Source organism: Staurois parvus, unplaced genomic scaffold (genome assembly GCF_062004578.1).
Source record: "Staurois parvus isolate SC_StPar_1 unplaced genomic scaffold, SC_StPar_1.0 ptg000381l, whole genome shotgun sequence".
Classification (NCBI taxonomy): Eukaryota; Metazoa; Chordata; class Amphibia; order Anura; family Ranidae; genus Staurois; species Staurois parvus.
Genome location: NW_028318177.1, coordinates 288,751 through 316,383, shown reverse-complemented (window position 1 = coordinate 316,383; position 27,633 = coordinate 288,751). Strand labels below are relative to the sequence as shown.

General features: G+C 44.0%; 1 protein-coding gene across 1 annotated transcript in view; it reads right to left on the bottom strand.

Moving 5' to 3' along the window:
* LOC149455918 (transient receptor potential cation channel subfamily M member 7-like) overlaps positions 1–27,633 on the bottom strand; it is an 81,568-nt gene that overhangs the window by 32,669 nt on the left and 21,266 nt on the right. The window contains exons 10-21 of the mRNA XM_089685692.1: positions 24,881–25,012; positions 22,648–22,770; positions 22,286–22,557; positions 21,612–21,840; positions 20,515–20,667; positions 19,953–20,099; positions 18,230–18,358; positions 16,720–17,001; positions 14,310–14,484; positions 13,019–13,145; positions 12,330–12,511; positions 4,899–5,031 (exon numbers count right to left, since the gene is read on the bottom strand). Of these exons, the coding sequence (XP_089541818.1) occupies positions 4,899–5,031; positions 12,330–12,511; positions 13,019–13,145; positions 14,310–14,484; positions 16,720–17,001; positions 18,230–18,358; positions 19,953–20,099; positions 20,515–20,667; positions 21,612–21,840; positions 22,286–22,557; positions 22,648–22,770; positions 24,881–25,012 (2,084 nt within the window). The remainder of the gene's footprint in view (positions 1–4,898; positions 5,032–12,329; positions 12,512–13,018; positions 13,146–14,309; positions 14,485–16,719; positions 17,002–18,229; positions 18,359–19,952; positions 20,100–20,514; positions 20,668–21,611; positions 21,841–22,285; positions 22,558–22,647; positions 22,771–24,880; positions 25,013–27,633) is intronic.

Below are 27,633 nucleotides of genomic sequence, written 5' to 3'. Positions count from 1 at the left end.
ATGAAACTATGTACAGCTCAATGGGCGGAGCGATGCTGTGTTATTAGCTATATGGAGCAGCGCTGTTCTGACAGGAGGAGAGGGCAGAGCACTGCACTGCTCCTCCTTGCTCTCTCTTCTTTGTCACTTTCTGGACTTAACTGCTCCAGGCTCCCATTCCCTTGTCTCGGCTCTGAGTGTGGAGATGGAGGGAAGGAGCTCAGCAGTCTGGGGGGGGGCATAACTGAAATCTGGGGGGCGCAGCCCACCCCAGCACCCCGCTAGATCCGGCCATGCTTATTGTCAAGCACAGAGGTAAGATGTTTCTTGTAGTTGGTTACCAGGTTTGAAAACATCTTAGGAGGGATTTTAGTCCACTCTTCTTTACAGATCTTCTCTAAATCCTTAAAGATTCTTGGCAGTTGCTTGGCAACTCGAAGTTTCAGCTCCCTCCATAAATTTTCTATAGGACTAAGGTCTGGAGACTGAGTAGGCTACTCCATGACCTTAATGTGCTTCTCCTTGAGCCACTCTTTTGTTGCCTTGGCGGTATGTTTTGGGTCATTGTCATGCTGGAAGACCCATCCACGACCCATCTTCAGTGTTCTGGCTGAGGGAAGAAGGTTCTCAACCAAGATTTTACAATACATGGCCCCATCCATTGGCCCCTCAATGCAGCAAAGTTGGCCTGTACCTTTAGCAGAGAAACATCCCCAAAGCATAATGTTTTCACCTCTGTGCTTGACTGTAGGGATGGTGCTCTTAGGGTCATAGTCAGCATTTTTCTTCCTCCAAACACTGCAAGTTGAGTTAATGGCAAAGAGCTAAATTTTGGTCTCACCTGACCATGGCACTTTCTTTCAGTCCTTCTCTGGATCATTTAGATGTTCATTGGCAAACTTTAGATGGGCCTGTACAGGTGCCTTTTTGAGGAGGGAGAGCTTGCTGGTGCTTCAGGATTTCAATTGTGTTACCAATTGTTTGTTTGGAGACTGTGTCCCAACTGCCTTGAGATCATTCACAAGCTTCTCCTGTGTTGTTTTGGGCTGATCCTTCACTTTTCTCATGATCATCCTTACCCCATGAGGCAAAATCTTGCATGGAGTTCCATACGAGGGCGATTGATGGTTATTTTGTATTTCTTCCATTTGTGAACAATCTAACAGTTGTCTCCTTCTCAACAAGCTTCTTGCTGATGGTCTTGTAGCCCATTCCAGCTTTGTGTAGGTCTACAATCTTGTCCCTGTCATCCTTTGAATGATGGGGGTGCTAAGCAAGCTACCCTCCATGGTCAGAGTGCAAAGGGGAAGCTGCTTGCACAGAGTGAGACCCAGAAGATTGCGGCTATCAGTGATACAGTAATTATCAGCTTCCCCTGCGGGCCTTCAAGTATGAGATATGCATACTTACACAGTGCTAAGGTGGACCAATGTAAGTATGCAATAAAGATCATTTCTGGAGTTTAGCTTTAAATATTTGGCCAAAACAGTGGGATAGCCCAGCCTGCATAACCAGTGCAGTTTTTTTGTTCAAGCAGAACTCTATGTAGTGGAGCTTCAGTTTGATTTTCTTTTTTTTATTTGAAAGCCAGCGACTACAAATACTCTAGCTGATGACTTTTAAAAATCAGGTACTTAACAGTCCTTGGTGTCCAGTGCTGTCTTCCCACAGCTGGTTCTTCTTACCACTGTGGGTCCTCGTCACCGTCATCTTAGATATGGCAGCCAGCCATGTCTTCAGGAGGAACCACAGCCAGTTCCTTGTCCCGGGAGGCTGTGGGAGGGTTGGGGCAAGGAACGTCATCCTCACACAGGTGAGGATTGTGGAAGTGGGAGCAGATACCTGTAAAAGTTGGTACTCTCCTCCCCCTCAGAATAAAGCCTGGAACTCAGTTATAGGCAGGGGAGAGGTAGAGAACCAGCGGGATTTAACGTTTTGAGTGAAGTTCTGCTTTAAAAGCAGTGGGTGTCTGTGACACTAGATGTATAGACTGGTGCTTGCCAGGCTGCCCCTAATCCTAAAGCTTGACATGTCCAGCCATGACAGCAGAGGGAGGAGGAAGTAAGTGGCACCAAACACCAATTGGGCAGAGTGCTTAGAAACTCCAGGATCAGCATGTTCTCTGCTCTGTGTCCATGCAGAGGTGATAAGGGCGGGATAGAGACAGGAGGGTTAGGAGAGATGTAGGGCAGTGTCAGTGTCAGAAGTGTGTAGTGACAGGGGGAGCACTGCAGTAACAGGGAGGGTATGGTGGGAATGGGTACAAGCTACCAAAAAGGTGGAGTTTCAGTGTTCTGGGAGGTGGAGAGGTGCAGGGAGGATAGGCAGTAGAGCCGCTGAGTGACAGGTTGTTGTAGTAGCTGGGGTGCTAGGTGTCACCAAGGTGCAGTGTCTGATATGCTGGGTTCTTCATAGGACCAGCCAGTGAGGAGGGAGCTAAGACACACACACACAGAGGCAGCTAGGGATCGAGCATGCACAAGTGCCCCAGAGCAGGCAGCTTACTTTGGGGGCACTCAGCAGGGGGGAGGAGCCAGAAGCTCCGTCAGGGGACCTAAGAAAAGGAGGATTGGAGCTGCTCTGTGCAAAACCATTGCACAGAGCAGGTAAGTACGACATGTTTGTTATTTAAAAAAAAATATGAACCTTTACAAACACTTTAATTCAGCAAAGCAGTAAACAAACATAACATCAATGCAGGAGGGCTTTATACAGCAAGTTCATAGCATGAAAAAAAATCTGCTCTTCCAAGCCTGACTAACAGGAGACACACTACTAAGTTCTCCAAAACAAACGAGCAGTACTTTTAGCACTTGTTTTAGTGTTCTGTCGGCAGTAAGTCTTTTCACCCAGCAGCAGGCTTCCACAGAAGAGTGAGCGCCCTAAGCATCAGAAGAAATACAAATGATGTAGCGCTAAAACACCCAGTTAAAGCGTCAGTGCCTTAGGACATGCAGCATGATGTTAAAATCCTATATGAACATAATACATATATGTGCGTGATGATACTGACAAAATGGAAAACAGATGTGCAACCCCTACACACAGTGCACATATAGGAATATAAAGTCCAGTGATCCTGTATCAATATTTGCACTCAAACAGAGTCCTTGGACTGTATGTGGGCCCGCACACCACCACGTGCAATCCGAAATCAGCTGAAGTGGCCTCTCACCTCCTCCCTGCGACCCTGCAGGGCCACAGAGCTTTATCAGATCCCCACTGAGTCAAGGTATGCTTCCTCTTGAGTGGATGGTTGGTATATCCCCAGTATACAGCTTCCACCTCTCCTGTGGTATCCTCCGAGGTGAGCTGAGCAGGATGCACCCCAGCTCAAGCCCCCATGGGATAAAGGAAGCAAAAGACATCCTCCATAGTGTAAAACCGTTTAATAAATGCCGGAAAATAAATTTTCCGGCATTTATTAAACGGTTTTACACTATGGAGGATGTCTTTTGCTTCCTTTATCCCATGGGGGCTTGAGCTGGGGTGCATCCTGCTCAGCTCACCTCGGAGGATACCACAGGAGAGGTGGAAGCTGTATACTGGGGATATACCAACCATCCACTCAAGAGGAAGCATACCTTGACTCAGTGGGGATCTGATAAAGCTCTGTGGCCCTGCAGGGTCGCAGGGAGGAGGTGAGAGGCCACTTCAGCTGATTTCGGATTGCACGTGGTGGTGTGCGGGCCCACATACAGTCCAAGGACTCTGTTTGAGTGCAAATATTGATACAGGATCACTGGACTTTATATTCCTATATGTGCACTGTGTGTAGGGGTTGCACATCTGTTTTCCATTTTGTCAGTATCATCACGCACATATATGTATTATGTTCATATAGGATTTTAACATCATGCTGCATGTCCTAAGGCACTGACGCTTTAACTGGGTGTTTTAGCGCTACATCATTTGTATTTCTTCTGCATTTTTTTGATCTTGGGGTATTGGATCAGATGTTAGCAGCTTCACACGTTTACCAATTGTATTTTACATAGGAGCGCAAGCAGATTTCTAATTATCATCTTGCCCTAAGCATCAGTCTTCTCACATTTATAGAGGCCTATGGACAGCTGAGATTAGTAAAGAGGTATGTCTGTCATGTAAGATGTAGACTTACAGAATGGAGACTTTGTAGAATGCTGTAGACATTGTAGACATGTAGTATGGAGACTTTATGCCACACAAAGCTCTACATCCAGGCTCAAGGGCCCAGAACAGAACTTAAAGTAGAACTATGGGTAAAACTTTTATTCATTTTGGATAGAGCAAGGGAGGATTATAACCCCTATCAGATCTTTTTTTTCACCATCTGTGTTCCATATCAGAGATTTCCCTTTATTTCCTATCCCATAGGAGAACAGGACGTGAGAGGAAACCTCTTCAAATTAAGGGAATCCCTTGGGGACCCCCAGATCACAAAAACTAGTGTCCCCCATTGGAAGATTTTTTCCTCTATTACTTTTTTGGGGACAACAAAAAATGTGGGATTTTCTTTACTTTCACTTTTGATGATAATGGTATACAGAACAAATAGAGAGGGCGGATTTCCTTAGTGGGGGCACAGACAGCAATAAAAACTGACAGGGGTTCTAATCCATCTCTATTCTTTCCACAACTAAAAAAAAGGTTTTCCTTTAGTATACTTTAAGATTCTGAGAATACAAAAAAATTGTCTTCGCCTCAATCATAAAGCCTGGAAACCTAGGTGACACATACACACCATCCACAATCATTGTCACCGTACTCAATACACTGTGACCAATACATAAAACAATATAAAATATTTATGATGGAGAGTAGGAGGGGTACATCTCTGTTTTGCATTTCCTCTTTTGCACTGGCTCTGTTGGGAATATGTATTTTAATGCTGCATGGCAGAATGCCATTTGAATTGCTTACATTTACATTTATAATACCTTTCTGATGTTACACGGATTCTTTCATCACTTTTTGAACTTTCATGATCTTTCTTGTCATTGAAATAAATCTGAACACATTCTCCTTCAAATTCATGAAGTCTTATTTGGTCTTCCTCTGTTAGAAAGAGTTCTGTTTGGAAAGAAAGTAAAGGTTGATAGATATTCTTCTTTTTTATGATCAGTCACAGTCAAGGTTATTTTAGGAAGGTGACAATATTTGTTACCTTTTTCAGTAAATGTGCTATCTTTCTCTGTATACATATTTAAAAAGTTTTGTAGTTCCTACAAAATAAGGCAAACCCAGATAATTATAAACATACAAAACAGTGTAGCGCAACCAAATATAATAAATATTCAGTCAAACAAAATGTCCATTATCTTCCACGTGAATAATGCACATAGTTCCAGTGTCCAATCAATGACAGTGTTCTACTCTTCTCACGTGTCACCGCTGTGCAATAACTGAATAAGTGGCGATTTTTTTAATCTGCACAAGTGCCACCAATGGGAAAAAACCTCCACCAAGCAAGTTGGCTGTTCACCTTAAGGCTAGGTTCACATCTATGCAGGTTGCGTTTGAGACGTTTCTACACTGTGTTTTGAGTTTTTGCACTTGCGTTTTTTACATGTTTTTGGTGCGTATTTTTCTTGTTGCTAGGCAGATTTAAACCGCAAAATGCAGCAAAAACACAACACATGCTTTTCTGCAGCATTTCCATTGAAGTCTATAGAACCAAAAATGCAACTTTTTGCGTTCAAAAAAGTCCCTGACCCTTTCCAAAAAACGCACCAGGTGAAAATGCTCAGATGTGAACCTGTCCCATAGGAAATCATGTTAAATGGACTGTGCCGCTTTTCTGCAAAATGCAAAACGCTGCAGAAAATGCTTAGGTGTAAACCTAGGGTAAGAGATTGACCCCTGAGCTAACAGAAGGTCAAAAGCGCTTCACGGCAAATGACAACAATCTTGATGCTGCTTTTCCTCATTCATTTCCACCACTATAATGTACATCACTCATGCAGAAACAAAGAAACAGCCAATAGTGTTTACCATTTTAATAATTTTACTGCTAAAAAGTGGATTAAAATTTATAAGATGAAGCATTCAATTGTGCAGGATAACAGGCATAAACAGGCTAACCGCAAGTCGGCAAGATGGCCGCAGGATGATGTCATGTGTGAAGCTCCACCCCCTACATGCATTACGACCTGGGCTAAGTCTTTGTTTTATGTTATATATAAACTACGTTTATAATTCACATGGAATGGACATTTTGTTTGACTGATTTTTTGTTATATTTGGTTGCACTACACTGTTTTGTATGTTTATAGACACCTTCAGTGTTTTGCAGAAGAGGTGGGTGACAGGGCAGATTTATTCACATAGATTTTGTTCAGTTTATAAACCCAGATAATTAACACTACCATTTCACATTGAATTTGTAGTAAATCTTAAAGTGGAGCTCCACCCAAAATTGGAAGTTCTGCTTTAAGGACTGGTCCCCTGCTCCCCATGAGGAATTGGCACCTTTGGAGAATGGGTACCCTATTTTGATAGGTACCCGCTCCCACTTCCGCTCCGACCACCTAGGCAATTGGAAGCGGAAGTCGACCTCCCTCCCTTCCTGTAGTCTTCTGGGACACGTGACAGTTCCCAAAAGACTATGGGACCATTCAAAATGTGTAGCGCTACTCGCGCATGCGCAGTGGACACCCGGCTGTGAGGCTGCAAGCTGTCACAGCCAGATGCCCTCACTTAAGATGCCAGCACTGGGAGAGAGGACGGCTGGTGAACCCGGCTGGTGTGTACACGCCTCTGGCTCATAGGAGAAGTGGGTGGCTGTTTTTTTTTAAATTCAGAAGCTACAGTTTCTATAGCTGCTGACTTTTATTTTTTTCAAGTGGTTGATTTATGGTTGAACTGGATGGACTTTTGTCTTTTTTCATCCAGACTAACTATGTAACTATGTAAGTGAGACTGGAGTTCCGCTTTAAGCCATGTTTCCTAAATTCTTCTACGCTAGCTCACATACATTATTCTTCTCTCCCCCTTTTATTGAATCTTTTGTGGGTTTTCTTTTAGGATACCAATACATTTGGGACATCAGGATGAACAATGGATATGGGTGCCCACCCAAGACTACTTTGCTGACTCCCTATATGTGTGCTTATACTCTGCATCCCCACGTGCATCGGTATGTGAGCTTGCGAAGAACAATTTCCAATGTTTATGTTTTCTTTGTAAATTTATTTGTATGATTAATGCTTTATGCATGTATATATACTGTATATTTTCTTTGCCAAGGCAATTGATCTCTTTGCCTCCAATCTTTACAGTCCTGAAGAAGCTAACAAGTGAAACACGTCAACCTTTGGAGGACACATGTTATAGAGAACAATGCTGATACACTTGGGTTGGTTAGCCATGTATTGTTTTTAAACAATGTACCTTTTTTATGTACTCAAAATGTGTAATTTTATAAATGTGAGTTTGTCCTAGACTGTACCAGTAAAGTCCCATGATGTTCTTTTAGGGTATTCTTACAATTATATATTATATCGCCGGACATCCGCCCGGACCGTCTCCGCTCTGATCACCAGGTACCACCGACCTGCCTGCCTGCCCAGGGCCCTCCCCATCAGCCCTGGGTCCTCATTGACTACCCTGGACCACCAGGAACAGCAAGCAAGGACCACCAAGCTGACAGCAGCCCAGGACCACCCCAGGATACCTGCACGGCAGCACCACCAGAACGGGTAAGCTGCCACCACCGATCCCCACAGACCTGCCAGCCTTTGCAGGGCCCTCCCCACTAGCCCTGTGTCCATCCCTGACCACCAGGAATCAGCTCAGGCCCACTGATCGCTGCTCCGCTGCCCAACCCATACATCGGTTCTGGGCCCACCCCTGTACACCCTGCACCCAGCTACCGGGCACCCAGCTACCGCCCCTGGACACCCACCACCCAGCTACCGGGCACCCAGCTACCACCCAGCTACCGGGCACCCAGCTACCACCCCTGGACACCCAGCTACCGGGCACCCAGCTACCACCCCTGGACACCCAGCACCCAGCTACCGGGCACCCAGCTACCACCCCTGGACACCCAGCACCCAGCTACCGGGCACCCAGCTACCACCTCTGGACACCCAACACCCGGACCACCCAGCGAATCAAGACGTCGCCCAGCGAATCTCCCGGACCACCCAGCGAATCTCCAGCCACCAACATCACCAGACGCTGTGCCTACCAACACCCCCAGACATCGCACCCTACGACCCCTCCACTCGCCGATCCACCGGACCCACTGAAGACCCCTCGGACGCCAGCATACTGCACTCACAGATTGCAGCTACAGAAGGACTCTAGTGGACTCCTCCACGGTGATACAGACTCTCCACATCACCTCGCCCTGACCCATATCCCTTCACCTCCCCCGACCCGAACAGCACTGCACTCACCCCAGCATGCCACCTGCACTTCTCCTCCTCGTCTTCCTCTCCTCCATCCCAAAAATCGCCTCCCTCTACCCGCCCACCCCCCCAAAACAGCTCTACATTGCCCCTTCACTTCTGCCCTCTCCCCACTACGGCACTCACCACCTCCTCCTGGTACTCCACTCCCCGGTCGACCCACGTGCCACCACTACCAGACCCACACGCTCCTACACCTCCCATTCCCATGCCACCCTCCTCACCCTTCTCCTATCCGCCGGGGACATCTCCCCGAACCCTGGCCCCTCACCACCTCTCCCCCCCTCCAGGGACCCCCCTGCCCCCGCCAGCCGCCGCAACCCCCTCAACTTCATACCTGTGCACCTCCTCCCCGCATCCATCCCCCCCCTCTCGGTTGCACTTCTGAACGCCCGTTCGGTTTGCAACAAACTAACTGCCATCCATGACCTCTTTATCTCCCGCTCCCTCAACCTCCTAGCCATCACCGAAACCTGGGTACAGGCCACTGACACTACCTCCCCTGCGGCACTCTCCCATGGAGGTCTCATCTGGTCCCATTCACCTAGATTGGGCGGTCACAAAGGTGGTGGTGTCGGCCTGCTCCTATCACCGCTGAGCACCTTCCAGGTCCTCCCTAACCCCCCCTCCCTAACCTTCTCCTCCTTCGAGGCTCCCTGCATCCGGCTCTTCTCACCCACCCCCCTAAGGATCGCAGTGATCTACAGGCCCCCCGGATCCATAGCCCGCTTCCTGGATGACTTCGCCGCCTGGCTTCCCTTCTTCCTCTCCTCTGAGCTACCGACCATCATCCTCGGGGACTTCAACATCCCCATCAATGACAACACCCCAGCTACTTCCCAACTCCTCCACCTAACCTCCTCCTTCACACTCACACAATACACTCAATCCTCCACCCACATCAATGGGAACACCCTGGACCTCGTCTTCTCCCACCTCTGTACCCTTAACCACTTCACTAACACCCCCTTCCCTCTCTCCGACCACCACCTCCTCACGTTCTCCACCTCCCCTTCCCCTAACTTCCCCCCCCCAGTACGCCAAACCATCACCAGCCGCAACCTCCGCAACCTGCACCCGGCCCCCCTCCACTCGGCTGCCGACCGCTTACACGACAGCATCCTTCCACTGTCATGTCCTGACCTAGCCACTAACACGTACAACGACTCACTATCAGCTACCCTAGACTCTCTGGCACCCCTAACCACACGCAACATCAAACCCAGACCGCTCCAACCATGGCAGAAAGACCACACTAAATGCCTCAAACGTCGCAGCCGTGCGCTGGAGAGACTATGGCGCAAAACCAGGTCCCCTCATGCATTCTCCCTCTACAAATCTGCCTTCCTCACCTACACCTCCTCCCTTCACGCCGCCAAGCAGGCCTACTTTGTTAACCTGATTTACACCCTCTCCACCTGCCCTCGCCGACTCTTCTCCACCTTCAACTCCCTGCTCTCTCCCCCCCCTCCTCCACTTAGTACCTCACTCACCGCCCACGAAATTGCCACTCATCTCCACAACAAGATTGACGCAATCCGCAAGGACATAGTCAACTTGCAATCTACCTCCCCATCTAGCCTCCCCCCTTCCATCACCCCCTCATCTCTCCCCTCCTCTGACCTCGCAACGGCACTGCCCCCCACCACACCCAAGGCCCTGCCTACCGTAACCCCCCCATCACTGCACTCCTTCAGCCCTACTACCACTGAGGAAGTCAGCAGAGTCTTCTCAGAAGCTCGCCTCACTACCTGCCCCCTGGACCCTATCCCCTCTCAACTCCTCCGGTCACCCCCCTCTTCCCTCATCCGCTCCCTTACCCACATCTTTAATCTCTCCCTCTCTACTGGCGTCTTCCCCTCCCCCCTAAAACATGCGCACATCACCCCCATACTCAAAAAGCCCTCCCTGGACCCCACTGACCTCAACAACCTCAGACCAATTTCCCTGCTGCCACTCACTTCCAAGCTCCTTGAGCGCTTGGTCTTCGATCGCCTAAGCGCCCACCTGACTGACAGCAACCTCCTTGACCCACTACAGTCCGGCTTCCGTCCCCTACACTCCACCGAAACTGCCCTCCTCAAAATCACCAACGATCTACTAACCGCCAAAGCCAAAGGCGACTACTCTGTCCTCCTCCTCCTAGACCTCTCCGCGGCCTTTGACACAGTCGACCACCCCCTCCTCCTTAATAAACTACTCTCCCTTGGCATCAGAGACACCGCTCTCTCCTGGTTCTCGTCCTATCTATCCCAACGCTCCTTCAGCGTTTCCTACAACGGTGCCACCTCCTCCTCACTCCCCCTCTCTGTTGGGGTCCCCCAGGGCTCTGTCCTTGGACCCCTTCTCTTCTCCATCTACACCTCCTCCCTTGGCAAACTCATACACTCCCACGGCTTCAATTACCACCTCTATGCTGATGATACTCAAATCTACCTATCCACCCCTCACCTCACCCCCACATTCTCCGCCCGCATCACTCACCTCCTAAACGACATCTCTGACTGGATGTCGCTCCATTTCCTCAAACTCAACCTCTCCAAAACCGAGCTTCTCATCTTCCCCCCAGCCCGCGCCCCCCCCCCATCCTTTCCATCACTACCAACAACACCACCATCAATCCCGCCCAGCAAGCCAAAGTCCTTGGCGTCATTCTGGACTCAAACCTTTCCTTTCAACCTCATATCAAATCTCTCACAAACACATGCAGACTCCACCTCCGCAATATTGCCAAGATACGCTCCTTCCTTACCCCAGACACCACTAAACTACTAGTACACTCCCTGATTATCTCACGCCTGGACTACTGCAACTCCCTCCTCACCGGCCTACCCCAGTGCAGGCTCTCCCCGCTTCAGACCATCCTGAACTCAGCGGCCAGACTCATCCACCTCACCAGCCGCTCCACCTCTGCCACCCCCCTCTGCCTCTCCCTCCACTGGCTCCCCATTGCCCAACGCATTAAATTTAAATTGCTCACCCTGACCTATAAGGCCATTCACAACACTGCCCCTAACTACCTCACCGACCTGATTCCCAGGTACCACCCTACCCGTACCCTTCGCTCTTCACAGGACCTCCTTCTATCTTGCTCCCTGGTCTCCTCCTCCCACGCACGACTGCAAGACTTCTCCAGGTCCTCCCCCATCCTCTGGAACTCACTACCCCAATCCATCAGACTGTCACCTTCCCTCCTCACCTTCAGGCGCTCCCTGAAAACCCACCTCTTCAGGGAAGCCTACCCCACCCTCACCTAACAGCCGCTGCCCTTCCCTCCTCCTACCACTCCATCCCCCACAGCCGTTTCCTCCTGTGCCTCTACCCCCTCCCTCCTAGATTGTACGCTCGAAAGAGTAGGGCCCTCTAACCCCTCGTGTGCTGTTTGATGTTACTGTACTGTTTCATGTATTGTCCCCCCTCTATTGTACAGCGCTGAGCAAACCCTTTGGCGCTATATAAACTCGATAAATAAATAAATAAATAACAGTATTAAAGTCCCAAGATATGCCAGTATTGCTGTTGGATGTTAGCTCCAAACTGCCACAGTGACTACATTTTGGCCAGTACAGTTCTCCTAGTGGGTGAAAAGCCAACCAATGGCTGTCCATATGTTTTAGTTGGTAATACACATGATATTTTGAAATATGGACCCCTGTCTTTAACACCATTCTTGTCAAAAGCATTACCCCTGTCATCAAACATTCCTTCCTATGTGTTTTGCATTGATCAACTTAAGGTCAACAACAACTATGTTGATACAGGATTTCTGCTGAGGGAGTGGAGTCTTGACTTTGACAGGCCTTTTCAGCAGGTATCACGAGACCAAATGTAAATGTGTTTGGTCACATCACAAAAGGCATAAGTTGCCCAGAAAAGGTAGTATTTTATTCTGGTTAACTATTCCAGGAAGATTGTTCACATAATGCCATAAGTAAAAAAGATATTGAAACTAACTTGGTCCTCGTGACTTGGTTTTAGATCTTCCTCTACACATCCAGGCGATGGCAGTGGCTATATGGGAGAACAGAACAAATGGAGGAGGGAGCACTGGCTTGCCTTGATAAAACATAATTACATTATAGCGCTGGAACTTCCACAGGTGATTAGACATTGCTTGACATTCGAAGTATACATTGCTAGGGGACGCAAAAGACACAAAACCTTGTCAATCTTTGACACAAAAATGAATCATGTGCAAAAAGTATGTACATAAGAGATAAGTAGTTAGATATGGAAATAATGTGAGATATACACACACATTTACAGATTTATTAAGCCCTGAAAATAATCAGTATTTCTGTATGTGTGGCTCTTAAAAGGAACCCTGTTGGTAACCCTACTCATTTTTAAGTTCCTTTTGCTGACATAAAGGTTCTTCTGGAGATGTTCTCCCTTTTCCTGTAAAAACATTATTACCGGGAAAAGAAAAAAGAAAAGAAAAGAGTTGCATCTACAAAAGATTTCTCTTTTCTTCATTTCCCAGGAAGGACACTGTCACTGGCACAGAAAATGAGGGAACATCTCTACAGTGGGAACGCAGACAGAACCCCTGTCAGAGATTCTATCACTTCCTAAAAAAAAAAAAAATAAGATCATGTCTGGAGTTCCACTTTAACTATGCAACAAAATAACATTTTACTTACTTGAAAACAGCAATAAGAAGATTAACCATAATAATGTATTGAACAAACACATAAACAGCTTGAAGATATCCATTCAGCCAGCTTCCTGTGCCGCAGAGATGTGGTACAACCGATTCATTGGCGCACGCTTGGAAAATGAAAGAAAGCATGGAATTACATAAACTGCATTTAGTGCAGAAGCAGCCCAAACCTTACCATTTGCAGATATGGAAAGATAAAAACAAAGATATTGGCATCTCTATTTCTATGTTTTCTTTGCATAGCACTCTCCTAGAATAGAGTAGGCTCATAGGAAAATGTATTTTACTTCCACTGTAATCAGAGGAGCGGGAGTTGATTACTTAGGGTGGCTCAGTGTTTCTGAGTCTGCTTTTCTTTTACTTTCCCCTGTCTTCTGGAGAATTCTAGAACATAGTAGGAGGAAGGACAGAGTCTGCAGCCTGAATATTTATGGAACTCCAGCCAATCCCTGGGGAGGTGTGCCTAGAAGGTGGTATGAGAGACCCTGGGGAAGAATTCTGGGAGGAAGCCAGCCAGAAGACACCAACGTTCCAGCTAGGCTTAGCTGGAGGGCTTATCTTCAAGTTCCAATCCAAGGATACAGCCTGGTGGATATCAGCAGGAGTCAACTGACAATCTTGTGGCTAAGTTACAAGACCCCAGCACTGAAGAGTTTGACAGTGTGTAGCTTTAGACTCTGGAAGGAGTACATGTCACAGTCAGCCTAGAAATCCAGTGGGACATTTCTTTGTGCAAGTGCTACCATCTCTACTATGCTGGCATTTCTCATTTTCAGTTGTAAACTAGATTTAAACACTGTCTTTCCTAACAAAGGGTGACAGATTGAGAAGTATTGTATTTTAATTATGCATTGTATGGTACCAAAAGGAAGCTCAGTCTGTCCTGGGGACAAACTCACTCTGAGATTATCTAGAAATGCTTAGTTTGCCATGAGTCCTTTTCCTAAGAAACATCAAAAATATTTATAAGCAATTTTAGGTATGCTTTGTGAATGGGAATACAACAAAACATATAGTGGGGTTTTCTCAAATTTGACTGCAAAAGTAGAAATATGTCTCCTACTGGGTGTAAAGTGCAAGCACAAACCCCCAGTGTTGCAAAGCATTTTAATTTCCTGGTAGTGTCAAGACTTGCCCATTTCCTCTCACCTCCTCACATACCTATTAGTCAGTAAGGCAGTCCAACATAGAGATATGACACATCAACAAATTATATGATGCGTGATGGGCCAAGAGCAACCTCTTCCTTTATTGACAGATACTGGACTTACCATCAATTTCATAGGCAAACATTTCACCAAACATCATCCAGTATGGCCGAAATACAACAGCCTGAGCAAGAGCCCAAGTAGGCTCCTCATGGGGATAAAGAATTCCTTGCTTTGGGACACCAAAGGCTACCACAACAATCCCCATTATAACAACAATGAAAAACATTTTTGACACCTAAAAGAAAAATAAATTGTTTGATTATAAACAGAAGCTTGCTTAGAGAAATATACAGTACCATATACAGGCTTAAGAAATAGTAGAATCATTTAACATTTTCTGACTGTAATAATCTGAGGGCCTAAAATTTAGAAAATAGTTTTCAGAATTCTTATATCCCTTGTTCTAGCAGCAAGGCAGCCACCAAATGTATGTAAAAGCTCATAAAAAAATTGAAACACAACAAGTTGACTATCACTCATACACATATATGCAAGCATCTAATGTTAGCTTTACAAACACAGCTCATGTTGACTGCAGTTCTAGCAATGGGCCACCTGTCAGCTGCAACGACCCCAACAAACTAGTAATAAAAAAATCGGAGTCGGGTCGAAAATTGGAGATTGTACAGTGACTGAATCCTTTATGAAATTGATGTTGCGACTACATGAATACAATAGCTGGCAAGGAAGAGTCCTCCATTCACATTCTTTAGCGTAGATGGAGGAATCTATGCTTATGCTTAGCCTTAGACTGGCAGCCTTGTGCAAGAAATAAATCCCATAATTGTTTAGAGTTTTGACCCTCCTCCTCCCAGACCAAGTAATACTGTGCAGGCTGTTAAAGGAAGCTAATATACACATAGATTTGAAATTTGTACAGAAATTATTTTGTTTATTTTGAATTGAATTCTGCTTTAATTATTTTTTTTTCAGAAACACATAACAGGATTAAAGAGTGTTAATCTCTCCTTCTGAAAGTCCTTATTGTTTAGCAGTTATGCTGATTTTATGGCTTCACTGAACCAGAACAAATACACATGTAGGGATCTACTTCCTGAACTTGTAAATGCCTGTAAATATATTATGTATGCACTACCTGGCCCTGGATTGTTGGCTTTGAAGCCCTACAAGGAAGAAGTGGGGAGAGAAAGACTCAGCCACATGTCCTGTCCATGCTACTTACTCCTGGATCATAAGAGACTATTATACTGTACACTACTATAAAGGGATTAAGGAAGGCAATACATGATGCAACCTGTGGTTGCAGGAAAGAAAATCGCTTAATTTCCCCATCAACACAGTCAGTGTTGATGGGGGAATCCCTCCCACAGAGCTATTGTGTTCTCCTGGTGGGGGGTGAGCTGCCCCCACCAGGAGGCAAGTTTACAATCCAAAGCACATGGTCTGATGAAGGGGTCCTGCGAGACTCTGAAACGTTGCCTTGCTGTAACTATGTGATAGTTCATTAAAGCTTTTGGACCCATATTGGTGATCCTCGGTGTGCAGGTGACATTCTCCCTTGCTGTCCCCACCAAGAGAACACAGTGATTACTGCTAGTGGCTGTAGGGGCCACTAGCAATAACCCCATGTAAAAATCCAAAATGCTGGTTGAACCCAAGTCCAACAATTGACTTGGGTACAATCAGCCTGCCCATGGTTCAAATCTCAGCTGGTTGCTGCTGAACTGGCCAAGGTTCGAACCATCTATGGCTGGCTTAAAGCACAACGTAGATAGGATGACTGAGTTCCAGTGTCACACAACAGTTCCTTCCAGTAAGAAGTTCCATTCCAAGCTGGTCAGACAACTGTTGGAGTATATGCCCATGACCCCTGATGTTGTCTTCAGGTCTTCAACACAAAGAGAGACATCACATCATCATCAGGGTCCTCTGAAAGTGGACTTTTGCTGAAACATTCATCTGGAGGTATCTCTATTAAAAACCATATATACCTGGGTATATGTGCACAATTCCACCAGGACTCCTATTGGGCCCTTTGCTGATAATATTTGTTTGTACACTGTAAGTATGTACTGTTATTCATCTCTTCTTATATAAAGCTTGTATTATTTCTGTACTGGTGTACATCAGTATGCTTATGGTTAATGTTATATGCTGATTGCAGTAGTTTTGTTTAGATTACTGATTAATTTCCCAGGAAGGGAATCCTCTTTGTTCACAGAGGCCCTGTCTTGGGTGGAAGCACTGCCAACTTTATTATCAAACCCTCTCTTCCACTTAGCGAAGGTTCTGGTTCTCTTATTTAATGACAGGTTTAGTGCAATATCCTGTTTGGTAAGGGCCATTTTGCATATCCCCCCTGCCCCCAAAAAAGGGCTACACACAGATCAGGAGTTAGTACTTCACTAGCTGCATACTTGTTCTGGCTCAATGATACAATTAGTATTGAATGCAGAGAAATGGTTCATATTAACTCAGTATAGAAAAATAACAGATTATATAGGCTTACCATTCTTGCCATTATAAAAACATAGAGGCCAGCATCTTGGTTCACATTTAATAAATCCAATAACCTCACAAACCAAAAAATTGTGTTGAGACAGTAGATTATTCTTCCAGAAACAAAAATTAAATCCTCACTAGAGGTACTGTCGGGTATATTTCTAGAGCCGAATCTTAGACCAAAACCAATGAGGAATGTTATAATTCCCAAGAATTCATTACAATTCAAGTAACTGCTGAAATGTGTTTTAAGCTTCTGGCTTATTTTACCAGCCTCTGAAATGAATATCTGCAATGAAAAGAACAATAGGTTTAGCAGGGCTAAATTATTATTATTATAATACAGGATTTATATAACGCCAATAGTTTGCGCAGCGCTTTACAAAATGAAAGTAGACATACAGAGGGCCGTGTTTGTTAGAGCTTACAATCTAGAAGGAAGGGTTGAGTGATACAAAAGGTAATAACTGTGGGGGATGAGCTGATGGAGGAAATAAAAGGCAGTTTACTAGGTAGAAGCAGGATAGACTTCTTTAAAGAGAAATGTTTTCAGGGATCGTCTAAAGGTGGATAGATTAGGAGATAGCCAGACAGTTTGGGGTAGGGAGTTCCATAGGATGGGAGAAGCTCAGGAGATATCCTGGAGGCGAGCATGGGAGGAGGTGACACAGGAACTAGAGAGCGAAAGCTCTTGGAAGGATCAAAGAGAGCGGTTTGGTTGATATTTTGAGATCAGGTTGGTGATGTAGCTGGGAGCAGAGTTGTGGATGGCTTTGTAAGTTGCTGTTAATATTTAGAATTTTATTAGTTGGGCGAGTGGAAGCCAGTGGAGGGACTGGCAGAGAGGGGTAGCAGACCCTGAACGGTTGGCAAGGTGGATGAGCCTGGCAGCAGTATTCATGATGGACTGGAGGGGGGATAGCCTATGTAAAGGTAAGCCAATGAGGAAGGAGTTGCAGTAGTCGAGGGGAGAGATAACCAGGGAGTGAATTAGGAGCTTTGTTGTATCATTGGTTAAAAAGGGGAGTATTCTGGAGATGTTGGAGGTTGAGGCGGCATGATTTGGACAGGGATTGGATGTGCGCCTAAAGGATATTTCAGAATCCAGGGTTACCCCTAGCACCCTGGAATGCAGCGATGCGTTGATAGTGGTGCTATTGATCCTGACTGAGAAATCAGAGGAAGAGGCACGTGGGGGAGGAAATATTATGAGCTCAGTTTTGGATAGACTGAGTTTTAGGAAGTGGTGTGACATCCAGTCTGATATGTCTGTTAGTAAATCAGTGATATGTGAGGAAACTGATGGGGTGAGCTGAGGAGTAGAGAGATAGATTTGTGTGTCACAGAGTATATTCAGCAGGGTGAATGTGAAATAAATGTGACTGGGAATGGAAAACAGAGGTAAAAACTCAAGTAGGCTCCTGGTGTAAAGAACCAGTTGGTGATTCAACCTCCCTACCCCTTGATAACATTCCATTTTGGTTTAGTTTGGCTTTTAGATTCTGTTTAATACGCACCTCACGCATTGTCTCAAGCCCAGTAGTGACTATGGTTATGATCACAATCCACTCTTGCACAGAAGGTAACCTTTCCATCTTAATCAGGACAACATAGGTGTAGAGCATCAGGAATGATAGGTAGGCTAGCTAAATGCAAGTAAATAATAGGTTAATAACTGAAGACAAAAACTAGCCAAAATGAGATCACATTAATAAAAGCGACATACTAGTATAATATGCTGTTATACATAGACAATGGGCAACTTTTTTGGAATGGAATTAAAATGTAACTAACAGGTAAAGCTTTTATTTTAGTTTTGGATAGAGAGAAGAGGAGTAGGAAATCCTCTCTAGGTTTTATTGCTGGCTGTGCCCCCTCTCTATTTGTCCTGTTTACCATTATCATAAAAAATGAAGGTACAAGAAAATCCCAAATTTTTTATTGATACCAGAACAGCAATAGAGGGGAAATCTTGCAATGGGTACACTAGTTTTGGTGACTCTGGTGACACCCCGGGATTACATCACTTTAGAGGGATTTCCTCTCACTTCCTGTTTTGGTTATGGGACAGAAAGTCAAGGGAATCTCTCCTAGTAAAAAAACGAGGCTATAACCCACCCTTATGCAAAATGAAAAAAAGTTTTGTCTTTAGTTTTCCTTTAAATATTTATTAGCTATAGAAGTTTGCATCCTGGGTACATTTATGTTAACAAGGATGCAATGTTAAAGCGGAGCTCCATCCAAAAGGGAAGTTACGCTTTAAGGCTTCGTCGCCCACTCCCTGTTATGGATAGGCACCTTTGTGGAGTGGGTGGGGGGTTAGGGTAGCCAAAGTTGACAGGTACCTGCTCCCACTTCTGCTGTGATCGACTAGGTGATCAGTAGTGGAAGCTGTCCTCCCCTCCTCCCTCCCGTAGTCTTCTTGGACATGTGACAGGGCCTAGAAGACTACGGGATCACACACAAAACGTAGAGCTACTCGTGCATGTATAGTGGGCACCCAGCTGTGAAGCCGCAAGCTGTCACAGCCAGGTGACCACACTGAAAATGCCAGGGACACAGGATGGCCAGTGAATCTGGCCAGGATGAGTACGCCACGGGATCAAGAGACAGATAAGTATCTCTTTTTTAAAAGCCAGCAGGTACAGCTTTTGTAGCTGCTGACTTTTTTTTTTCAATTTTGACTGGACCTCTGCTTTAAGCTGGCCTTACATGATTCAGTGTTTTCCATTCAGCCGGCTGGCGGAACAGAAAAAACTGAATAATTTCCCTCTTCCATACATTCAAGATAGTTGGGGGAATCCCACCTCCCGCGCTAAAATTGACTTCTGTTCAATTGAAGTGTCCACACGGATCAAAACTTCAACCAGTCCCTGCTGAACTGGCTAAACTTCAATCCATCTATGGCCAGCTTTAGAAATAATAGTCTTTATAGGTCATAATTATAGAAAAAAACAACTCTGTTATAACAACTAAATCTGCAGTCAAAACAATTATAGTTTATATCTGATTGGAGTCTATAGATAACAGTGAGTGTACCTGTTTCAGGTAGTTTGCACAGATGAAGCCAACTGAACTCAACTTTTCCCCAATACAAGCAATTAACTCATCATCAAAGCAGTACACCCAACACTGCAGATGCTGCTTTTCCTGTAATTATGTCAGCTAATCATGCCGACCTAATTAATGCCTTTTCAGCAAATAATAGAATGACAACATATCAAGAAACATGTAATTTACCGTATTAAACCAGAATTTAACAATTGGTGCATGGTAAAATGCAAAATACTTCTGTGCCAGAGGAAGACGCTGAAACTTTCCTTCAATCCTGATTTCAGGATGTTTTTCTCCAGATCCATGAGGAAATGTGTCTTCCTTACAAGCACCCTATAACAAAGTAAATGTGAAAAGTTAAACTGTACCATAGACGTTAACATAAATATGGTAGGGTAAGGAAATGCCACAAATTCTTCTTTAGGAGCTAGCAGATCTAAAAATGTATTAGAAAGTGGCAGGCAGTAGGCAGGACAGTTATTCTACAATAATTCAATATGTAGCCTCATCTGCTTCTGCGGTTCTGTATATAACAGCTGAGTGTGTGTCCAACCACCTAGGGTTCTATTCTTTCCATGGTGGGAAAACTTGGTTTAGTAATACTGTGCAATATTAGGAACATAGCTTGGTACAAAAGAAGAGTTATTATTTGATTCCACAATTCCTGCCACTAGCTGTCATATACAATGGCCAGTCTGGTATCAAGACAGTTCTATATCCTAAATGTAGACAATGTTTATGGCCTTACCAGAGTAACTCCTTCTTCAGTGTATTTCACTTCATCTTGTTCATTCTGTATCATCTGATGGGCATCTTCAGATAATGGGATGTGGGACATCTGTGCCTTGGTTTTGTAATTAAAAAATGGTACAACTGGTGGTAGAAAAATACCTATAATCACCTAGAAAAACAACAAACGTATCAACTTTTACATCTTTTTATATTGTGTACAAAATTGAAAAGATGCAGCCACTAGCACTAGATACATGTATTACATTCACTCATATAGCATTACTGTTATCCATAGTCACTGGCAGCTAACCTGATGTGGGGTACATATGTATATACATGTTTCATAAATGCATCAAATTAGACTGCATAAATAAAGCTTTCAATACAAATGTCTGTGCTGCTTTTAAACCGATAAATGTCCCAAATCACTGTATTCTGTGTATTATTTAAACTGTGTCACCAATTATCTCTTCACTGTGACTGCCACCAACAGGGGCGGACTGACAACTCATGGGGCCCCCGGGCAATAGGGGATCATGGGGCCCCTGTGTCCTTTCCCAAACTCAAAAAAGCCTATGAAAAAGGTACCAGGGGTTATCTCATGGAGCCCCCTACTGACCCCAGGCCCTCGGGCAGTGCCCCAGTTTCCAAATGGCCAGTCCGCCCCTGGCCACCAATATTAGTATTCACCATGGGTGTGGTACTCCTCCACCATCCAAACAAAGTGCTCACCTAGAAGATTGACCCACTATACAGTTAGGTCTAAACACACCTTGCCTTTTACAAAGGGCTCCTGATCCTCATTGCTCCAGTTATTCAGGAGCAAGTGGCGGTATAAAGTGCAGAGAAGATTGTGATATCTGGTTCTATTATTCATACTGCACATTTTATGTTTATGTTGCAGTGATATATTTAGATTTAAAGTGCTGCACTATAATTTTTTTACTGTTTTGTTAGGTTGGTGTGTCACCTTTTTTTGTGCTAGCAGCTGCTTGTCAGAGTGCTCACTTATACTTTTTCCTTAGCAATTTCTATTGTGAGTGCACTTTCTGACTTTAGCACCATGTGATATTCCCAGGCTGACGTTAGCATTTTCATTTTTTTTTTAGTTACCTTTAACCATGAATTTTTCCTTAGGCTCAGCCTCCCCATCCATATTTCTGTCAGCAGCTTCTGAGTACATTCATGAGAAACAAATGTTTGGAGTTTTCCTGAAACAGCCAGCTTAAGACAAGTAGATTTGCTCCAGTTGCTTAGCTCATATGTTAGTATCTTCATTGTCTTTCTTTCATTCCGCTGATAGGCCTTATCAAGGAGATCAACTGCCAGATCCCCAAATTCTCTATGGTAGAGAGGATAACAAAGTGTTGTCAGCATAGTCTCACAAAAATAAACCACATGAAAACAAAATATAATAGTAATAGTAACAACAGTAATATTGCATTTATTACTGCTTCCCAAAAGGCTCTCTGGTATTCTGCCACTTAAAAACTGGAAATAACTGGATTGGGGATCATTCATATATAAGAAGGCCCTACCCAGCCATCCCCTGCCCAAGCTTTCTCTGGGAGAAAGGCAAAGGAGTCAATTGTCCAGGTTGGTGGTTTCACAGCTGATCACTGTTGATTGCCTTGTAAAGGTGACATTGTTGAGAACATCTCTAGAGAGCTCCCCCCCCCCCCATGCTTCTATTGTTAGTGCCTAGGCCACTTTTCTTGTGTGTCACTTAAACACTGATAAAAATAAGTGCCAATGTTCACTTCAGTAAATAAAAAAAATATATTTACTTGGAATAGCCTTTGAACTTATCCGGTGTATCATCAATGATGTCCCATTTCCTAGCTTCCCTTGACATTGCACGGAACAGACACCTAGCAACCAGTGCCTTAGCCATGGATTCTTCTCCATGCTGCCAGAAGAAGAGTGCCATCTTTTGTCTTTTCATCAACACTGCCCAAACTAGGAGCTCATTATATGGATAGTGGAAAGGTTTTCCACTGTCATCCTCACGATGAGCTTTGCCAGGTCTTTGGACTTTTTCTGTTTCATTTGTGTCATTCTGCCAGTAGGGAAAGAGTAAGGAAATATTAAATGTCATTAAAGAGAACATATCCTCATATCCTTGCCAAGTTTCATTTAAAAATGATACCTTAGACTTGAATGGTTTGGCAGTCTGAAGGAAGTGATCGTGTCTTGTTTTTTCTTTCCTATTTATCCTTCCCAGAGAGTCATCACTTTTTGAAGAGCTTCCTTGATCTGATTGACCTGAACCCTAAAATTAAAAATAATATTTATCATTATAGCAAGTTAATCTCGCACATTTACCACTACTTTGCAAGGTTATCCATTATTCCTACCCTGAACTGGAATGCCCAAGATATTCCATTGGTGGATAACCGTCATCCTTACACATTAATTCCTCTCTAGGTACACACAGTGTACAACTGGTCTAGCTTTAAAGAAAAGTTCTAAGCACCCAATACTGATTTCTTTACATAGCCAGAGATCAGGCACTTGATCCTATCACTAGTATGAAACAAAGATTACACAGTCAAACTGACTACTTACAAATACAAATGCCTTTACAATCCACTAGCCTTTAAACTTATATTAGTCCCCACACTCCAACTTATTTTCTGATCATAAAAGACATTTTTATGTTTCCAAGTTGGGGAACGCTATTGGTGATACTAAATCCAAGGAAGACTGGCAACGCACTTGGTTGGCAATTACCCTAGAATCTGCCTGTTTTCACTTGTTGGTAAATGGTACCATCCAGACTTGCACATCTTCATCTGACACAATCACATAAATGTCTCAGAGGATGTGACAAGGTTGGAGATGTCAAACACACCTGGTAGACATGTCCAATATTCAGCATATTCTGGATTAAAATGCTTAAACTGTTGCAACATTTGCTCAACATCCTAATCCCTAAAGATTCATAGCTGGCACTCCTCCATTTCAAAGACCCATCCTAAACACATTTTAGTACAAACTATATTATCCTAGCTACTGAGAAAATAATTTGTTTGGTTTTCTGAAGTATAACTAGGTTTTATATGTCTTTTTTCATAAATGAAAATCTAATAGTATACTGACAAATACAGATACATTCCTTAAACTTTAGAATCCTTAGATTCAATACTCCCATCCCATGTTTCCTTCTGAGAGCCTAACCTCCTTGAGAGATAGGTTATCGTTAAAAGGGTCTGCTAGAGGTCCCGGGGGCCTAAAGTTGGAGTCTTGCTACTTTTCATGGAACTAAGCAAATCTAATATATACCAGTATAATCTAATATTGCACAGGTCTTTCTGTTAACAACCAATAAATATTAAATTGTTAGCAGCCTAACATTATACAATATATTATATACCATAAGACATACATATAAGTGAACTGTAATTCTGTTCACCATATCTTGTGATTCACATGCAAGGTAATTTTTAATAATGTTAAATTACAATATGGCAATTGTATATGCAATTATATTTTGTATTTCACAAAAATGGAGTTACCCTTTATATCTGCCAGCTAGACTATGAATAAGCATTGCCACACTGGTGACCCAATCTGTGCTCTCACCATTGCTATAAACTGCCTAAAATCCCTTAAAACACCTAATGCCTAAAACATTTTACCATAGGCGGTACAACGCATGAGAGCATGACTGGCTCTCTTTGCTAGTACTCTCATTCCAGCTCTCATTTCTTCTTCCAGGGGTTTGTTCGCCTGAAGGTGAAACCACTGGAGGTGTGCGTGTTTGTGGTGGTGGGTGTTTTTGGCATTTGCCTTTCATGCCCATTGCTTGAACAATTTTTACAAAATTGTTGTAACTGTTGAGATAACACTGGGGGGGGGGGGGGAGGGGGTTAATTACTAAAGCTGAAGAGTGCAAAATCAGGCTCACTTCTGTATACAAACCAATCAGTTTGTAACCTCAGCTTGTTCAATTTAGCTTCCGCAATAAAACCTGGAACCTGACTGGTTTCTATGCAGACATGAGCCTGATTTTGCACTCTCCAGCTTTAGTAAATAGACCCCTGGGATTGCTGTAATTTATCCCAACCCCTGGCAGTGTCATTACTGTTGGAGGTAAAGGTGGGGAAAAATATAAAAACTTATGTGAAATAAGATTCAAGATTTATAAATTAAAATAAAAAGGAATTCATACACCAAATACTTTCATTGCATGTATTAACAATAAGCAGTTATCAGATTACAATGTTTTGTGTGATCACGATTCTTTATCTGATGGTTGGACAGTTGCACAAGAAAGTCAAGGAAAAAATACTTTGTGCAGCTAGAAAGCAAGAAAGCAACTCGATCCATAACAGTGCTTTCAGGACACATTTCATCTATAAATGGAGCTCATCAAATACCTGATTGAGTTGTTTGTACATTGTTCTGAAGTATCTCTTTGTGTAGTTGCATCTGTATGTTCCACCCATAAGATGTTCTATAACAAGTCCAACATCCAGGAGTGTGATCTTGTATGTTGCTGGGAGGTTACCCTAAACCAGATTCAATGATTAAAGTGAAACAATGATATGGCAATGCAGAACTCCAGGTAAGTAGCATACAGTAAGCATACAGATTTAATGTACATACACTATATTGCCACTGTATTGGGACATTCCTCCAAATCATTGAATTCAGGTGTTCCAATCACCTCCATAGCCACAGGTGTATAAAATCAAGCACCTAGGCATGCAGACTGCTTCTACAAACATTTGTGGAAGAATGGGTCGCTCTCAGGATCTCAGTGAATTCAAGTGTTGTACTGTGATAGGTTGCCACCTGTGCAATAAGTCCATCTGAGAAATTTCCTGGCTACTAAGTATTCCACGATCAACTGTTAGTGGTATTACAAAAAAGTGGAAGCAACTGGGAACAACAGCAACTCAGCTACGAAGTGGTAGACCATGTAAAATGACAGCAGGGTCAGCGCATACTGAAGCACACAGTGCACAGAAATCGCCAACTGTCTGCACAGTCAATAGCTAAAGAACTCCAAACTTCATGTGGCCTTCAGATTAGCACAACAACAGTGTGTAGAGAGCTTCATGGAATGGGTTTCCATGGTCGAGCAGCTGCCTCCAAGCCTTACATCACCAAGTGCAATGCAAACCGGTGGATGCTGTGGTGTAAAGCATGCCGCCATTGGACTCTTGTGTTATCTGGTGTGATGAATCATGCTTCTCTGTCTGGCAATCCGATGGACATGTCTGGGTTTGGCAGTTGCCAGGAGAACAGTACTTGCCTGACTGCATTGTGCAAGTGTAAAGTTTGGTGGAGGGGGGATTATGGTGTGGGGGTTGTTTTCAGGGGTTGAGCTTGGCCCCTTAGTTCCAGTGAAGGGAACTCTTAAGGCATCACCATACCAAGACATTTCGGACAGTTTCATGCTCCCAACTTTGTGGGAACAGTTTGGGGATGGCCCCCTCCTGTTCCAACATGACTGCGCACCATTGCACAAAGCAAGGTCCATAAAGACGTGGATGAGCGAGTTTGGGGTGGAGGAACTTGACTGGCCTGCACAGAGTCCTTACCTCAATCTGACAGAAAACCTTTGGGATGAATTAGAGCGGAGACTGCAGGCCAGGCCTTCTCGCCCGACAACAGTGCCTGACCTCACAATTGTGCTTCTGGAAGAATGGTCAAACATTCCCATAGACACACTCCTAAACCCTGTGGACAGCCTCCCCAGAAGAGTTGAAGCTGTTATAGCTGCAAAGGGTGGGACAACTCAATATTGAACCCTACGGACTAAGACTGGGATGCCATTAAAGTTCATGAGTTCATGTGCGTGTAAAGGCAGGCGTGCCAATACTTTTGGCAATATAGTGTATGTGAACTACTGTATCTGAAAAAATACCCATCATCCTGTTAAGACAAGCTTACAGACCGTAGACATCCCTTTATCCTATTCAGCCTTGGAGTTTCCTGCGTCACCCTCCTGATCATTGGACAGTGTTCAGTAGTCTTTTTTTTTCCAGTGAGCAGGAAAGTCACATAAGAATCTGCAGAGCTGATATATGAAATAGGGGTAGCACCTACCTGGCTATAGAGTCAGGGTATCTATATCATACGTTTTCTTTATACTGTAGAGTAAAGAACTTTACATTTATATGTGTTATAAGCCATCTTCTCTCCACGATCCCGTAGTCTTCTGGGACCTGTCATGTGTCCCAGAAAACTATGGGGAGGGAGGAGGGGAGAGGACAACTTCTGCTTCTGATCGCCTAGGTGATCGCAGCGGAAGTGGGAGCGGGTACCTGTCAAATTCGGGAACCCGCTCCCCAAAGGTGTCAATCCTTATTGGGGAGTGGGGGACAAAGGCTTAAAGTGGAACTTCCCTTTTTGGGTGGCGCTCCGCTTTAAGGTCTAAAATAGAGAAAAAATTTAATGGTAATCAAAAAAATCAAACCAATCAGATTTATTAAAGTGGACTTCTGAGGATAGAAATTGGGAGTAGGTTTTGCTTAGGCTGCTTTCACACGGATCCATTTTTCTTCTTTTTTGCATTAAAAAAGTGAAAGAAATACACATCATCATTAAATCCTATGGAACTCTTATCACTGATCATTTGCAGGTCAGTTGCATTTTTCAAAGTCCTGCTTGCTGAATTTTTGGTGCGCGTTTGGTGCAGTAAAAAAACGAGTCACACCTTTATTTCATAGATGCAAAACACACCAGAAACACGGCAAAAATGCAGTCAAGCACACATGTGTTTTTACTGTGTTTTTGCAACTGAGCAGTGTGAAAGTAGCCATATTTTTTCAAAGGTAAAGGTTTCAGGGCTGTCCGCATAAGGATGACAATACCAGAGCCTGCCCATTTCAAAGCCAAGACAGCCAATGATTGTACACATTTTTAGAGGTTCCCTTTACTATAGTGCAATCCAATTACATATTTATGCAGTGTGCCAAGCTCAGAGCATCAAATATACAAAGGTACACAGCATATATAGTATACAGCATATCTCACGTATTGCACAATAATATTAATATATTGTAAAGACATCTAATAAATAAAACACACAAGGAGTTTCAACATATTAATATATAATTAAACATGGAACTACATATCATCAATTGTTTGCATTTCATTATTAATATTCAGTTTGTTTAAT